Source organism: Trematomus bernacchii, unplaced genomic scaffold (assembly GCF_902827165.1).
Source record: "Trematomus bernacchii unplaced genomic scaffold, fTreBer1.1, whole genome shotgun sequence".
Classification (NCBI taxonomy): Eukaryota; Metazoa; Chordata; class Actinopteri; order Perciformes; family Nototheniidae; genus Trematomus; species Trematomus bernacchii.
In genome coordinates this window covers 37,501-55,361 of record NW_022988058.1, presented here as the reverse complement: position 1 = coordinate 55,361, position 17,861 = coordinate 37,501, and the positions used below count along the sequence as shown (strand labels likewise).

Genomic DNA, 17,861 nt, shown 5'->3' with positions numbered 1-17,861 from the left:
CTTATTAAACATCCATGTTGTAGTCCGCTGTATAGAAAACTGTAGTTTCCATAGTTTCCCCACAGCAGCAGGCGCACATTTATGACCTCCGCTGGCGCATCATAAACACGTCGGATAGTGAAAGTGCAGTCGGATTCTCTAAAGTACCGCAGTCTCTTCTCCTAAATCCTTTTGAATTCTCCTATCCACTATCCCTTAACCCCGTGACGTTTCACTCAGAGGTCAAGGAATAGACGATAGGGATAGACCATAGGAGCTGATTTTTGGACTATTCGACTGCAACCCAAAGTTCACCCAGTTGTCTTTGTGTATTTGTGAATGAAGCGCCATCTCATGGTTAAATCCTGAAATTGAACAAATGGGGAAATCTGGCAACGCCCTCTCAGGAAATAGTGGGAGGGCTTTAAAATCCCAGCCACTGGTAAACGCTGGGTTTTTGGTTGGAATCCGCTGGGTGGAGTCCTTTCTAGAGTGCTACATCTGTATGTTCAGCCTGTTAATCTGTGTCAGTCTGCTATTCATTTCTTTCTGCTGACCCCAGAGTAATGCGCTCTCTGACTCCACCCGCAGACCAATTTAATCAACTTGACCTGTCCTTTGTCTCTTAAGCTTAGTAATCCAGGATTTGAACTCAATCAAGTCGTACAGGCCTGAAAGGACTTAACATGTCTTTTCATCCTGACCGGGCCCTGACAGGACGACCCGCTCTGTTTACTACCCATCATGCTCGGCTTCAGCTTACACTCATCACCAGTCACAACGTGTGACCTTGTTAGGACACTTCTGCGTCAGCGTGTCCTGAAAAGAACACAGATGTGATGAAAGTGAGGAGTGTGAGGTGATCAGCTCCACACATCTGTTCCTCCTCACCATCTGCTGCCCCCCCGCGCTGCTGCACACTGCTGGGTTGCTTGTGAGGAATCTGAGGGGATTCCTGTTCCTATTGGTCGGTGATATCACCCTCCATTTCAATTCACTGCCATCTGTGTGTTCTTTTTTTTGGGAATGGATATTATGTGCAATAACTGCTTGTTGGAGGTGATTTTAGAACTGAAGGTTATTCTGCAGTTTGAACACAATCTGTTGTTCTACAACTTATTTCACAGTGCAGTGATTCCTGGTTCCTTCCCTTCTCCTCTTCTTAAAGCCTTGTGCATCTAGTGGCAGCTTGTATCTACACTCAGCAGCTTGTGTGACCTTTAACCCTGCACTGCTCTCTCTCAGTCTGTGTTGGTTTCGTCCTCTCCATGATGTTACAGTTCAGCAGCGTTCTCCTTCCTGCCTGTTTGTCTGCAGTGATGACCTCCACCCGTCTGTCAGGACAAACAGGTGGAGCTGTCCTCGGTGTCCCAGCAGGACACAGCAGTACCCTGGGTCAGGGCTGTCTAAATCCTGTACCTATTCAAAGCATATTTAAGAATGCACCAACTACTATTCTTCTTGTATATCAGGATCAGGATCAGAATCAAGTTGATTACCAGGTACGTTTACACATACAAGGAATCTGCTTTGGTGTATGGTGCTGCAAACATAAACAATCTAAGACAATAAGTTGTAAGAGATGGTAACAAATATAACAATAATAACAAGTATTTACACCGAATTTAAATGTAAATAAATTTGCATTTGCATACATACTGCAATGTAAATAATAAATCACTATCTAAATACCAAAACAACTATCACAAAGTTAACTTTAAAATCTAATAACTGGGTCAATATCACTATAAAGTAACTTTGGTGTCCCCATCAGAATCACTCATTTATCATGAAAATGTAGCAGAATAATGAAACTCTGAGCTCTTATTATAAAAGGCCAAACATTTACACACATATCAGTACAATGATAAGTCTCTTGAAATGTGTTTCCTTCATTTTATACCTTGTTTTTTCATTGGATGTACGTGATGTTGGCATGTCCCACACACTACTCTGCTAACTACAGTGTGTGTACTAAGTGGTTAAATCATACTACATTTAAACAATAATTATATGGTTTTATTGTCCACAACAAGTTATTTGATCAAACGAGTCATTTTGATCATGTATATTCTATTTTCATAATAATATTGAACATTTTGCATGTGTCCCTGACATTTGTTGTCCACCCTGTCATTATGGGGTAACTGCCCCATACAAATCTTTGTATTTTTTAAATCAGCCATCAAGATGTTTTGCTGAATGCATGAAAACATCTCGATGCAGTGTGAACAATAAGGGCTGCTCCATGGATGCAGTTCATGACAAATAATAAGTTGTTAAGTGCAAAAATAAAGAGGCTGTTTCTCTACACATGAAGAGTTTAACTCAGAATGAGTGTGTGCGTGTTTATGATCTGTGTGTGTGCATGTGTGTGCGTGTGTATGAATGTCCTTCACTGGGTGCTATCATCGCAGACACAGCAGATGTTCATTGAAATGAATGTTGGAGCTGATTTCCATTTGAATGCTGGAAGTTATTATGGTGCAGCTATAGAGGCAGCATCACTGATACCGTGTGTGTGTGTGTGTGTGTGTGTGTGTGTGTGTGTGTGTGTGTGTGTGTGTGTGTGTGTGTGTGTGTGTGTGTGTGTGTGTGTGTGTGTGTGTGTATGTGTGTGTGTGTGTGTGTGTGTGCGTGCATGCATGCATGTGTCAGTTTGTCTCAGATGACCAGGAAATCTGTGTTTAACTCGCAGCTCCGGAGATAAAAACCGCCAGGGGGCCCTCAGAGAAGTCCCCGAACACTGCAGAGGCTGCTGGGTAATCAAGGGCAGAGCTGCTGTCTTCCACTGTTGAATAAACACTCAGCTGTTCCTCTTACCTCTTTCTAACTTTTGAGAAAACCTTTCAAGCAGAAAAGGTCATAGACAGTAACTGCTGTCGTACCCATGGCAACAGATGAGATTTGATGTGAAGGATTAGAGACAATATGGATTCTGAAAATATATAACAACATTGTGTGTGAATAAATAAAGACGCAGGTATACAAATGATCACCCTTCAGAATGAGACATTCTATTGGCTGCATGCAGGCAGAGATCTGCTCACTTGAAGATGAGTGTTAGAAAAATATCACTTGTCCTGAACCAAATATCAGGATACATGTATTTATTATTCTTGCAAGAATGGAAGTAGTCATCACACACAGAGCTGCGTGGGACAAATAGTTCCCAGAATAATGTTCTTCACATGCTTTATATACAAGAGAGGGAGTTATTCAGTCACAAGATGGAGGAATACCGGTTCAAAGCAGTATTCAATGATTAGCTGAGGCCTGCGTAAGCAATAGACATCTCCATAGAGGCTGAATCCTATTGTACAGCGCCCGGGGAGCAATGGGAGTGGGGGGTGTTGAGGGGTGTCCGGTGCCTTGCTCAAGGGCTATGCGTTCATGATTTTATCCACATCAATGTTTAGAGAAAACTAAACTTTTTTTTTTTTTTTTTCTTAAAATCTCGGAACAAAAAAAAAATCACTTATGGTCAGATCTCAAAAGAATGTTCAGACATGGCTTTTATCCTCTTCCTTACTTTACAAATAAATAAATAGCAAGAGAAAATATTGGAGAAATTAACAAAACATGAACCAAAATAAAGTCTGTATATTACTATTGTCATAGTGTCGTATTGATATTCTGTACAAATTGTAAAGTCCACTGAGACAAATGTAACATTTGTGATATTGGGCTATATAAATAAACATTGATTGATTGATTAATTGATTGATTGATATTAAATGTTGAGATAAACATGGTTAGTATTCAGAGTCACTGTTCAGACTGAGTATTTGAGTTGATAGTATTTAATGCGTTCAGAGTTGTTGTGGAGCAGTGGACATTAGAGGAAGTGTTCCGATCGGTTCTCCTCTGCTGTCTTCCGTCTCAGACTAATTCCTGGACACGTGTAGCCTGTGCAGCTGTTGGTGTGGTGCAGCTGTTGGTGTGGTGCAGCTGTTGGTGTGGTGCAGCCGCTCTGAGTTTAAAGGAAATCGTTAGCTCTTAATTAGAGCATTACTGCAGTGATAAAGTTACACTGCAGATAATGACTTATCGATGGGGACACAACTCACCCCTCCACTAACTTCTACCTTATCCCGATTCCTCTCTTTTCTCTCCTTCATCCATCACTAATCGTCTTTTCTCTATTCCTTCTCTTCTCCCCTCAGCCTCCACCTTTTTATTTCATTTCCTTTCCGTAGCCAATTCTCCTTCTCTCTCTTTACCTATGTTGTCTATATCACAACACTTCTGTCTTCTCTTTTTCTCTGTAATTGTATAACAACCCTATTTGGGTGATATATTCTGGTGTTCACATCCTTTTGTGCCTTGTTCTATATCGTATGTGTTCATATTTAACAGTTCTCACGGACGTCTGACATCAGGAATAAGTGTGTTTGTTCATTGACAGTAACAGTATGTTCCGTTGTCTGTGTGTGTATGTGTATTAATGTTGAGCGCTGACAGTGCTGGCTTGTGCCTCCGGTCTCTCTCTCTCTCTCTCTCTCTCTCTCTCTCTCTCTCTCTCTCTCTCTCTCTCTCTCTCTCTCTCTCTCTCACACTGCTTCCTGCTGTTGGGAAGGACGTTCAGTGACTGAGTGGACCTTACACCCCCCCACTACTTCCTTCCTGTTTACGATTGGGAGAGCCTGTAGACTGTGGGTGTTTCTCAATGTCGAGTACGCTTGCTTGGTAGCACATGTCTTCCGAGTCACTTCCTTCAGAAGCGAGGCAAGAATACTTCCTGGCATTCGGAAAACAAAGAGTGTAACAGGCGAGCAAGTGTGCAGGTGTGCGTCATATGAGAGGCCCCGCCTTACATCTTTTGTGGGGGGGTACCTGGGTCCACTTCACAGTGGAGGGGTAGCAAGCTGATTGGCTTGGATGTCAGAAGGACCAGATCCCTCACAACAGGCATACTAAACAATATCAACGTGTGTCAAACACAGACATGCTGAAACACGTCTTCAACTTCATGATCCTATTCAGAGACAATTTTGGTAACACTTTATATTAAGGTACACAAATTAACCATCAACTAGTTGTTAATTAACATGCATATTAGCAGTATATTGGCTCTTTATTAGTCATTATAAAACACTTATTAATGCCTTATTCTACATGACCGTATTCTACAAGTAATAAGCCATTAGTTGAGAGTTTTTCCTCAATAACCCTCTAATTAGTGCTTATTTATTGCAAGTAAGGAAGTTGTTGTACATGAGTTTTGGTCTTAATATGCTCTGCTCAATATGGGCCTAATAAGGCAGTAATACCACAAGAATAGTAATTCTCCCATAATAACACTTAACAAATATGATCTATTCTTATGTAACAAGACATGAAAGTATAAGTGTTAATTGTGTCTAAATAACTCAAAATGAGGTATTTATATCTAAGAACATGTTCCCTATTTTAAAGTGAAGTCTTGTTCATAACCAATAAGCTAGTAGTTTGACTCTAATTGACCTGAACAGGTTCCCTATTCTAAAGTTGCCTCCTCTTCACACTTTGTAAATACATCACACAACTACTGAAATTAACCTCAACAGCAAATGAACAAAGTAGGCACACGTTGAAATATCTGTTTTATTAATGAACCACTAAAGAGAGGTTCAGACACATCCCAAAACATGTCAAGTTTCTCCAAGGCTGAGAACACATATGCAGCCTGTACTTTTTAATAAAAACAGATTTTTAACAGATGTTTTGTGATCATACTGTGACCTGCTTGTACTGTATGTACTTACACAATAGGTGTACTGTTCTCTCTATGTGTTGTACTGTCTCAGTGTGAACAGATTAAACAGCCAGCCAAACTCTTTTGAGAGCCAGGGAATGAGCAGCCATGCTCCTTTATTGACGTATTTGCAGTCCACTGACATTCAAACGAGTTAAACTATAAACAAAGAAGTTACAAGGCACTTAATGATCTCATACATGCAAGTGTAACATACACAGATTAACACATAGGACCGCTAAGTGTAAACAAGGTAAACATAGCTAATGCTAGCTGTGCAATAATAATAATAATAGATTTATTTTGTTAGCGCTTTTACAGGTGCTCAAAGACGCTTTAAAGATATAGTGAAATGAAAGGAACAACAAATAAATAAATATAGTTAAAGTCAAATTAAAATCAAGCAATACAAACACAATCACACATTAAAAGCCAGATTGAAGAGGTGAGTGTTTGTGAGTGTTTTGAAGGTGGTGAGGTCAGTGCAGTCTCTGATGGGTTGTGGGAGTAAGTTCCAGAGGGAGGGGGCAGCGATGGAGAAGGCTCTGTCCCCCCAGGTCCGGTGATTGGTGCGGGTGGGGATGGATAGGAGGTTGGCTTCTGATGAGGTGGTGCAGCAGGTCTGTGAGGTAGGGGGGGGGGGGGCGCTGGTTGTTGAGGGCTTTGTGAGTAATGAGGAGGACTTTGAAGTCAATTCTTTGACGGACGGGGAGCCAGTGGAGGTTCTGGAGGATGGGAGTGATGTGGTCTCGGAAGCGGGTGTGGGTGAGGAGGCGGGCAGCAGAGTTCTGGATATGTTGGAGTTTATTGAGGAGGTTGGATGGTATGCAGTAGAGCAGGGGTTTTCAAAGTGTGGGAAGGTGAGCCTCCCCTCAGAGAACATAGGAACAGCCGCGCCCCCCCCTCCCAATTATTATTGCTATTATTATTATTGTTGTTGTTGCTATAATGCAGGGGTATTCAATTGCATTTCAAAGAGGTCCAGTAAGAGAACATGTCATTAAATGCTCTGTTTTCGCTGTCTACCTTTCGCCATTTGAAATGACTCCGACTGTTTCTCTCCTCTTGTCTCGTCTCTGTGTGTGTGTTTGAATCTATCGTGCTGACTCACTGACTGCACCGATTTGATTGGCTGAGTAGCGTCACATCCTTAAAACATTAAACAATAACTTTTTTAAACCTTTTTATCTTTATGTTTTAAACATATTGTATAAAACTCCCCCACTACTTGGACTATTCCTTGCACCCCTCTAGAATAAGCCCGAATGGTCTCAACCATATTGCATCAGTAACGTGCACTTGTTATAACAAGATCGCAAGGACACTGGTAGCGATCGGACAATTGAGTGTTCAGTGTGTTGTGGAACATGCGTGTGCGTGCATAAAAATATACCACACACCCAATTACAATAGCATGTTCAATTCACTACCCTGGAAGTTAATACAGTTGTTAAAGTTGGAACAGCCGGTGGACAGCCGTTCTTCCTTGCATGTCAGTCGCCGACACCTTCTTACAGAGGACAGGCAAATCTAGCTGCAGCACCACCCGTATATTTTCGCACGCCGTGTTCTCAACACATATTTTTTTAACATTTTTAACATTTTCAACATCGTGGATACATCCTTATATGCTCCCGGCAACACACTGAACGTCAACTTTGCCTCCTTATTACACTCACCCCTACTTTAGTGGGAACAATGAGTCTGCGTCTTTGATGCACACAGGAATAAACGCAGATCATCCTCTGGCTGCAGCCTTGACCGGCACTTGCTTTTGATCAAAGTCAATGCGGAAAACCCACACTCACACAGGTAGGTGGAGGTGAAGGGAATGAGCACTTTTACAGCCTTTTGTGATGGGTGGAGACGGGCAATGTTTTTGAGGTGGAAAAAGGCAGCCCTGGTGATGTGATTGATGTGGTGATTGAATTTTAGCTGAATGTCGAAGATGACTCCGAGGTTGCGGATGTGGGGGGCCATTCTGGATGGTTTTGGTACGGGATGGGGGGCCGATGATGATGATGTCTGATTTGGCACTGTTCAGTTGGAGATAGTTTGTTTGCATCCACGCTTTTATTTCTGAGAGACAGTAGGTGAGAGTGGAGTGTGTTGTGGGGGTGATGGTTTTTAAAGTTGGATGTCATCGGCGTAGCGGTGAAATTGAAGGTTGTGGCGACGAATGATTTTGCCAAGGGGGAGCATATAGAGGATGAAGAGGAGGGGGCCAAGCACGGAACCCTGGGGGACGCCTTGGGACAGAGGAACAGTGGAGGAGGTGCAGTTGTTGATGTTGATAAACTGATGTCTGTCGGTGAGGTAGGATTTCAGCCAGGAGAGTGCAGTGTCGGTGATGTTGAGTGATGATTCGAGGAGAGACAGCAGGATGGTGTGGTTGATGGTGTCGAATGCTGCGGTGAGGTCGAGGAGGATGAGGATGTTCAGGTTGCCGGAGTCAGAGGAGAGGAGGAGGTCGTTTGTGATTTTGAGGCAAGGCAAGGCAATTTTATTTATATAGCACCTTTCAGCACGCGACAATTAAAAGTGCTTTACAAAATAAAAACAAAAGACATTTAAGAATAAATACAGCATAAACACATTATTAAATGGCATTTAAAAACAAGCATAAAAAAGCAAAGATAATGAAATAAATAAATAAACACAGCAGGTACAGAATACATGACTAAAAGGCATACTGCAGTGTGAGTATGAGCAGCTCAATTGAAAGCAGCAGCAAATAGATATGTTTTTAGTCTGGATTTGAAAATAGGAAGTGTTTCAGTGGACGTGCACGATTTGGGCAGTTTGTTCCAGATTGTCGGGGCATAATAGCTAAATGCTGCTTTTCCATGTTTAGTTGTTATTCTCGGAACAGAGAGCAGGCCCGACCCAGAAGACCTGAGACTCCTCGATGTTTCATAGTTATGCAGGAGATCGTTTATATACGTCGGTCCTAAGCCATTTAGTGATTTAAAAACTAGCAATAGTATTTTAAAATCAATTCTTTGGTCGACTGGAAGCCAGTGTAAAGACTTCAGAACCGGACTGATGTGATCCACTCTTTTAGTGTTTGTGAGGACTCGAGCAGCAGCGTTCTGAATCAGCTGCAGCTTTCTGATGGATTTGTTAGTGAGCCCTGTGAAGACACTATTACAGTAGTCGAGTCTACTGAAAATAAAAGCATGGACAAGTTTTTTTTTAAGTCCTGTTGTGACATTAGTTTTTTAATCCAAGTTCTTCAGGTGATAGTATGCAGACTTAATGACTGTTGCAATGTGACTGTTAAAATTCAGGTCTGAGTCCATCACTACACCTAGATTTCTAGCTTTATGAGTTACTTTGTAGTCTGCCGACTGAAGCTCTGCGATTACTTTTAATCGGTCCTTCTTTGCTCCAAAAACAATGATCTCAGTTTTTTGTTTGTTCAATTGGAGAAAATTCTGAGTCATCCAGTCAGTGATGTGCTCAATGCACTTGCTCAGTGTTCTAATCGGAGAGTAGTCTCCTGGTGTAATTTTAAAATAAATCTGGGTGTCGTCTGCATAGATGTGATAGCTTAGATCGCTGTTTTTAATCATTTGAGCCAGTAGCATATAGATATTAAAAAGCAAAGGTCCTAAGATGGAGCCTTGAGGAACCCCGCATGACATATTTATCATGGTTGATTTGTAGTTGCCTATTGAGACAAAGTTTGTTCTGTCCTTTAAGTAGGAACTAAACCAGTTTAGAGCTGTTGCTGAAACTCCCACCCAGTTTTCAAGACGGTCTAGCAATATGTTGTGGTCAACAGTATCAAAGGCAGCGCTGAGATCTAATAATACTAACACTGATATTCTGCCACTGTCTGTGTTCAAATGGATGTAATTTAAGACCTTAACAAGAGCAGTCTCAGTGCTGTGGTTAGGTCGAAAGCCCGACACATCAAAACCGTCAGTTAAAAACATGAAATTACTCAACTGTTGAAAAACAACTTTTTCAATCAATTTGCTTAAAAAGGGAAGGTTTGATATTGGCCTGTAATTATTCATTACGGTTGCGTCTAGGTTATGCTTTTTTAGGAGCGGTTTAATTACTGCAGTTTTCAGGGCCTGCGGAAATACACCTGATTGAAGAGACTTGTTTACTATGTGTAGTATATCTGAGGCCAAGCAGTGAAAAACAGTTTTGAAAAATCCTGTCGGGATGATGTCGAAGCTACAGGAGGAGGATTTGAGATGTTGGATAATGTCTTCCAGGTCTTTAGCATTTATCAGACGGAATTGTGTCATGATGTCTGAATTGACTTTAGGTGGACACAGGGACACACATTTGCTGTACCTGATACCAAGGAACTGACTACTTGTCTAATTTTCATGATTTTGTCAGTGAAGGAGGCAAATTCATTGCAGGCCCTGGTGGATAGAAATTCTGAAGCTATCGACACTGGGGGGTTTGTTAGTCTGTCGACGGTAGCAAACAAGGCACGTGAGTTGTTTTTATTTTTGGTAATGATGTCAGAGAAGAACGATTGTCGTGCCTTTTTTATTTCCTGATTATAGAAGCAGAGTCTCTCTTTATATATTTCCAAGTGAACCTGGAGATTTGTTTTTCTCCACCTGCGTTCAGCTTTTCTGCACTCAGTTTTTGCTGTTCTCACGGTCATGTTTTTTTTCCATGGAGATATTTTCTTGCTAGATACTTCCTTTTTTTGAATGGGAGCGATGGTATCCATGACATTTGTTATCTTGTGATTGAAATGATCAACTAGCTCATTTACTGAGTACTTAGCGTGGGCAGTTGAGGGAGAAAAAATCTGAGCAAACATTTCCTGTGCATTTTCAGATAAGTGACGTCTAGTGGTTACCTCTTTCTTAGCAGTTGTTTGGATGGAAATAGAGCTCTCAAAGAAAACACAGGAATGGTCGGAGAGCGCAACATCAGTCACCACAAGCTTAGAGATGTTCAGACCCTTTGATACAATTAGGTCCAGGGTGTGCCCCTTATTGTGTGTCGGACCCTTCACATGCTGAGTCAGTCCATAACTATCAATAACACAAAACAGTTCTTTAGCCCCTCTGTCCTGAGGGTTGTCAACATGGATATTAAAATCGCCAACAATGACTAGACGGTCAAAGTCAATACACACTATAGACAGTAACTCTAAGATCATCAAAAAAGCTTGCACAGTATTTGGGTGGTCTGTAGATGTTTAGGAAAAGAGCTTGAGAGGAGCATTTCAACTGAAGGGCCACATATTCAAAAGAAGCAAAGTTTCCATACATAGTCTGCTTGCATTGAAATAAATCATTAAACAAAATAGCTACTCCACCCCCTTTCTTATGCAGTCTTGCCTGACTCATAAAACTAAAGTTGGGAGGGGTTGATTCTATAAGAACAGCTGTGCTGTTGTTTTGGTCTAACCAAGTTTCAGTTAAAAACATAAAATACAGATTGTGCTTGGTGATAAAATCATTGATTAAAAATGATTTACCTGCTAAAGACCTGACATTTAATAGAGCCAGTTTAAGTGTGTTAGATATACTATCACTCTGATTGTTTGTGATAGACCGTGGAGTACGTGGAATCACTGTTAAATTGGATACATTTAAACAGATGCTTTTGGATTTTCTGTTTTTAACCTGATTCATCAACCTTCTGTGTATGTTGGTTAGAACAGAAATGGGTCGCTGCACTGGTATAGAAGCCTCTGGTCGTTGGGTGGCGCCAGAGAGCGAGATGGCAGGTGTCAGCGGCATCAGTGAAGAAAAGTTGCTGGTAGAAAAGTTTATAGTAGTCACAGTGTTATTGTGCATGACCCTATCCAGTTCTGCTGTGGTACTGAATTGTCATGTCTGTTTAGCAGTGTAGACAGCATAAGAAATGTTAGCAGCCAGAGCACGGCTACCCTGGGAATTAGGGTGGAGGCCATCTCTTCTAAAATAAGAGTCCCGCTCCCAGAAAAGATTAAAATTGTCAATCAGTTTCAATTTGTTCGTGGAGCATGCCGACTGTAGCCATGTGTTTAGGCTGAGCAGCCTGCTAAAACGCTCCACGCCTCGACGGAGAGAGGGGATCGGCCCGGAGACAAAAACAGACTTGTTGCACTTCTTAAGCATTTTAAAGAGAGTGGTAAAATCGCGCTTAAGTACCTCTGATTATTGGCATGCCGTGTCGTTTGTGCCAACGTGGATGATAACGTTTCTGACGTGAGGATGCTTCATCAGAAGAGACGGGATATGTTCAACCAGGTCCAAAACCCTGGCACCAGGGAAGCAATATGTTGCAGCAGTCTTGTACCTAACATTCCGGACTATGGAGTCACCTATGACCAGTGAGGAAGGAGGCGGCCCCGTGGTCCGTTCAGAGTCAGGTGATGCCGCACGGGCACTGAAGGGTTTGCTGCCGGGTCGTGGAGAGGGGGCGTGTCGGTTGGAGCGGGCTCCCACCCGCTCGGAGGTCTGGACCCGGGCGTCTGTTGCAGCGGGGCGAGGGGTGAACTGCACGGAGCCTGGACGTGAGAAGGTGGTGTGCCGCCTAGAGCTGTGGTCAGCATGGATTACCGAAGATCTGGACGCAGCTGTGCAGCTTCATAGCCACCGGCTGTAGGCGGCAGGGAGAGACGATGTCAGCGGGGAAGCCGGCTGATCGCAGCGGGATGGGAAGACCCAGACGAGCCGCGGAGTTAGGGTGGAGTTAGGGTGGAGACAGAAATGTTAGCTCAGCAGACTTCGGGGAGCCGAGGAGCATCTAGGTAGCAGCCTGCTAGGTCCGATAATGCTAGCTAGCGGGCTAGGGACCGGTGAGCAGGAAAGAGCCAGCAGGTAGGAGTTGACAACACAAACATCCGTGTCGATTCGATAGAGAGATGCTGCTATTTTTGCTGATGACTGACGTTTACAAAGTAGAGAGCCAGACAGGAGAGGTTCTGATCTGGACTAAAGAACAAGATTTTGGGCGGAGGAGCGGCAAACAAACAACGCCAGCACCCTCAGCGACCCGGGAAAGTTATGGCTAACACTAGCATGTATGCTAACGCTACCGTGTATGCTAACGCAAATGCTAGTGCAAATGCTAACGCATTTTCTCATTGTGTTTAAACATCTCCAAATGTCTTCACATAAACACATAATACATGTTACTAATCCTTACAGTGTAAGTGAAAGGCTTACACTTACAGTCATTGCTTTCTAGCGAAATTGTATTACCCTTTTACTATTCAGGTTGCATAGGGAAAATTAGTAGCAGTCTACTGGCATGCTATTCAGTTCACTTTCTCCTACTTCCTGTACCCGGTTTCCTGTCTAACCTTCAGTACAAATTTTACAAAAAAGAAACATACAGGTCAATATCACCTTGCTATTGGTAGCTGAACTGTCAATACCCCAAAACATATTCTTAGATATAAATACCTAATTTTGAGTTATTTAGACACAATTAACACTTCTACTTTCATGTCTTGTTACATAAGAATAGATCATATTTGTTAAGTGTTATAATGGGAGAATTGCTATTCTTGTGGTACTACTGCCTTATTAGGCCCATATTGAGCAGAGCATATTTAGACCAAAACTCATGTACAACAACTTCCTTACTTACAATAAATAAGCACTAATTAGAGGGTTATTGAAGAAAAACTCTCAACTAATGGCTTATTACTTGTAGAATATGGTCATGTAGAATAAGGCATTAATAGGTGTTTTATAATGACTAATAAAGAGCCAATATACTGCTAATATGCATTTTAATTAACACCTATTGATGGTTAATTTGTGTACCCAAGCCTGTTTTTCAGGTTTCAGGCTCGAAAATGACATGCCCAGAACAAATGACTATATCTTCACTTCTAAAAGGGTTAAATTAATCATCTTTTTTCTCAAAGCAAGGTTACATCTGTGAGATGGATGTAGAAGTGTCAGAATCAATATAGATGTTTCTGTGTCAGAGTGAATTCAGATGGAACATAGTAAAAAAGTGTAAATTCTTACCTCCGCCTAACAAAAAACCATTACTTATAGTGAAAACCACCCTTGAATGATGGGTTAGTAGCCTAAAAGCTTTAGGAATCAAAATTATAACATATAATAAGTACCCTGTATCAAGATTGAGGCAAAACAAGTGAAAATTGACCTTTTTAGAGATATTTAGGGAAAAAAATTCCAGGCGGAATAAGCTTTGGGCACATTTGGGCACATCTGGTTCCATCAGTGCCATTTGACCTTTTTCAGGTACCAGACTGTAAAAATCATTTTATAACATTGAATCATCACTATAGTTATTCATTCCATTAAAAAAAAAAGAAAAAAGAAAAAAAAAAGAAATTATTGTAAAATTTAACCTGCTAATTATTGTCATGGATTTGACAACTGATGTTGTTTATTTGCTATGTTCTGGCTGCTAGCTCAGTGAGTTCTGGCCGTGCAGTGATGAGACCTATGCCAATGGAATCTGTGGAATCTCAGCTTTCAGATGATGTGTTGTTTGTGCAGAAAGTATAATTATAAATGATAATTTTTGTGAGTTATGAGCAGAAATAGCATTAGTCCGTATTTGCTAAGGGCTCATTGAAAGGCTTCTTGTGGGAATTATTATTTATTTATTTTTTTTTTTTTTCGTATAGTCAGTTAGCTGAGTTTCTTCCCGTCAGCTGGGTGTGGAACATTAATAGTTTCATAAATGACACTTCAGAGATCACACTGGTGCTAGCAGATGTAGCATTTTCGGACCCTTTGGCGGGTCCTTGGGGTTTAACAGGTTTTAAAGGGGACCTATCATGCAAAATGCACTTTTGTACGTCTTTTATACATGAATATGTGTCCCCGGTGTTCCAGGGAACTCACCAAGTGTCAGAAAACACAACCCTCTCTATTTTCCTCCATACCCAAATCTCTAAAAAAGGGGCTGCAACGGATCTGATAAAAACTGATCCAGATTTGAACACTGTCCTGACGTCAGGACGGTGGCGCTACGGCTATTGGGCCAACTCTCCACCTATCAGGGGAATGTGGGGTTGGGCCACGGCCGGCCATTGCCGCTCGAAAGCGCTGGAGACGCTGTAGTACATATGCCAGGCCTGTAAGTGGCGCTGTAGTCTGCCACAAAAGCAGCGAAGAAGACTTCCCGCCCATAGTTACCATGGTTACCCTTCTGTTTATTCTCCGCTGTGGCTTTTTTTCTCCCTCCCCGAGGCAAGCGTTTGCTCCCGCTGCAAACGCTTGCGGGGAGGGATTGCATTGAGCAATCCCTCCCCGTCGAGGCAAGCACTGTAATTCTCTCCGGTTAGTCCACCAGCAGATGACAAACACCCACCTCTCCGCCTCTTCCAAGGAACGAGGGGACCGTGCGGCAGAGTTTCAGTTTCAGTTACTTTCGCCGGTCAAGATGTCCGTTAAAGTTTAAATCTTCCGGACAAAATTAGAAAAGTGCCGGTCAAAGGTCTTCTTTGTTATTTATTGAGCTTTAAAACAAATGAATAACGACTCTATATAATAAAACACGGAGGACGGAGATCTCTTTTTCTCCCCCTCTTCTGACAGCCCAGCAGCTGATCAGAGCACGTCTCACCTCTCCTGCAGGGGGGCGTGGTCAGCAGAATCAGACCTGTAGACAGCAAACAGCACATAGAGCGAAATGAGGCATGGCTAAAATGCATGATCTGTTTGGTATTTTGAAAACAGAAACGTATAAATATACCTTATATAGGTATGACCCTACAATATATCATTTAAATATAGCATGATAGGTCCACTTTAATATAAAGTGTTACCACAATTTCATTTACAATACATAATAACACATGATTTCTTTCTTGTGTAAAGTTGGAGATTTTTTAGATGGTGGGGTGGGGGGGTCTGTGCAGATTCACCCCTTTTTAGACAGTTTCAGGTGGCCATTTGAGGAACTGCAAATGTCTGTACTTCTGCATGGACCATACTGCTCTGAACCGAGGTTGCTGGTTCAGAACCTCCTGTAGATTACACAGCAGATCGATGTGTTTAACAGTATCATCGTGTTGTAACAGGGACATCCTGACCGATGGTCGCTCAGCTCCACTGTCAGTATTTCAATAGTAAACCTGTTAGCTGGGATTGGAATGTAATTTCTGTCTTCAAAATAAGAATCAACCCATGGATAAGTATCTGAAGATGTCAAACAGATGAAAGCCTATTCATATATGGGGGGTGAAATAGAACTCAGCTCTTTAATTATGATGATTTATTTAGTTTTTTGTTAAAGTTTTCTTATGTTGTTTTGTGTGTTTTTGCAGTGCCTCCTCAGTTTTTGAACTATCCGACCAACACGTACGCCTACGAGTCCACGGACATCGAACTGGAGTGTGCTGTGACAGGAAACCCCCCCCCAACGGTCCGCTGGATGAAGAATGGAGAAGAAGTCATCCCCAGCGACTACTTTCAGATAGTGGTGAGTCACAGTGAACCTGGAAACACTCTGTCAGGCGCCAAGCAGCAAGGCAGCAGGACTTTGTTTAAAGGAACTTCAAAAAAAATTATAAACAAAGAATTTTGAATATCTAGGTTTATAAAAGGGGTCAACAGAAAATAACGCGAATACATATAACATTTTTACAGTACCAATATAATTACTCAAGGATTATAATACAACCAAAATATAAAACAAGGGGCTAATTAAGATTAACAGAATCCAGAAAGACATTGACAATACTCATATTCCCCCCTTGGACATGGAGCACATGGTTTGTCCCAATTTCGCCCAATTGGCTGCTTGGAGTTTTTATGAGTCTTCAGCCCTCCGCCACGCCTTTTGCTGAATGAGGAAGTAATCTCCCCCAACGACCTGGGTAACTCAAAGACAAAGAAAGTAAACAATACAAACAAATAAATGTTCTAAAATCTGTGCAAATAAACCAAAATAATATCAGGTTTAAAGCGAATTAAGAGTTTACTATTTAAATCAAAAGTCTGGTGTTAATTGTTGACTGCAAATGAAATGAGGTAAAACTATTGGAGGTGAGGCTGTTGACATCACTCATACACTTCTCTATATTATATGTTTTCTTAAAGCAATGTTTGAAATGTTCTTAATAAAACAATTCTAGTAAAATGAATTCAACTTGATGATTTATCAGCATAGAGCCTTGTCTTGAAACATGTCAATATTAGGGAGAGGCCCGAATTTCCCGTTTATGAGGACAATACAATGCTATTACAGTAAGGGGCTTCACTGTGGCCCCATCTGTTCACTTTGCTGTTCAACAATGACAAGGTAGTCGGTACAGACCGGAAAACACATTTGGGAACATACTAGTATACCAATATACATCGGTTTAAATGTACATGAAATTACAATAGTTACAGTCAGTAAACAAACATTACCAACAAATACCCAAAACAGCTACACTATATGCATGGTATGTGGGAAAGCTTAAAGCAAATCCCAGCCACCCATTGGGTCCACAGCCACAGGAAGTGTGTTCTTCCACTGAGTCTGAAGAGTAGAAACAAGTAGAAGCCAGAGCAGAGACTTATTTTCATAGTCTGGATATCACTTGTAATCTGTTCCCATCCCATCATTTAATAGAGATAACACCCATGGACACACACAAATATTCTCTCTCTCACTTACATTTGTCTTGGTGGTTTTGTTTGAGAAAGAATTTGCTGTATATTGAGCGCTTCTATTGACATCAGTGTGGTGTGTGTGTGTGTGTGTGTGTGTGTGTGTGTGTGTGGTGTGTGTGTGTGTGTGTGTGTGTGTGTGTGTGTGTGTGTGTGTGTGTGTGTGTGTGTGTGTGTGTGTGTGTGTGGTGTGTCTGTCTATGTGTGTGTTTCAGGATGGCAGTAACCTGCAGATTCTGGGTCTGGTGAAGTCCGATGAGGGGTTCTATCAGTGTGTAGCAGAGAACTCCGCAGGCAGCGCGCAGGCCATGGCCCAGCTGCTGCTCCGAGAGCCAGGTAGGAACACACACACTTCATCACTTCCTGTCATGACATAATTTCCTCTCTGCTGTTTTTACTGTTACATCATATCAGCACAACTCAATTGCAACATTGTGTAATCAGTTTTTTACACATTATGTTGCAAATTATTGTTTAACATTGTGTGTAAAATTCAGATTTGAAAAGAGTCTAGGTAATAAGTTTGACCAAGTGCTGTGTGTGAAATCAAAGTCTCCGACCGCCTGAAAACTACA

At 41.7% G+C, this 17,861-nt stretch overlaps 1 protein-coding gene across 1 annotated transcript in view; it reads left to right on the top strand.

Moving 5' to 3' along the window:
- dcc (DCC netrin 1 receptor) overlaps positions 1–17,861 on the top strand; it is a gene marked incomplete at its 3' end in the record, with an annotated part of 209,478 nt that overhangs the window by 155,083 nt on the left and 36,534 nt on the right. The window contains exons 6-7 of the mRNA XM_034120235.1: positions 15,957–16,111; positions 17,502–17,622. Coding sequence (XP_033976126.1) covers positions 15,957–16,111; positions 17,502–17,622 — 276 coding nt within the window. The remainder of the gene's footprint in view (positions 1–15,956; positions 16,112–17,501; positions 17,623–17,861) is intronic.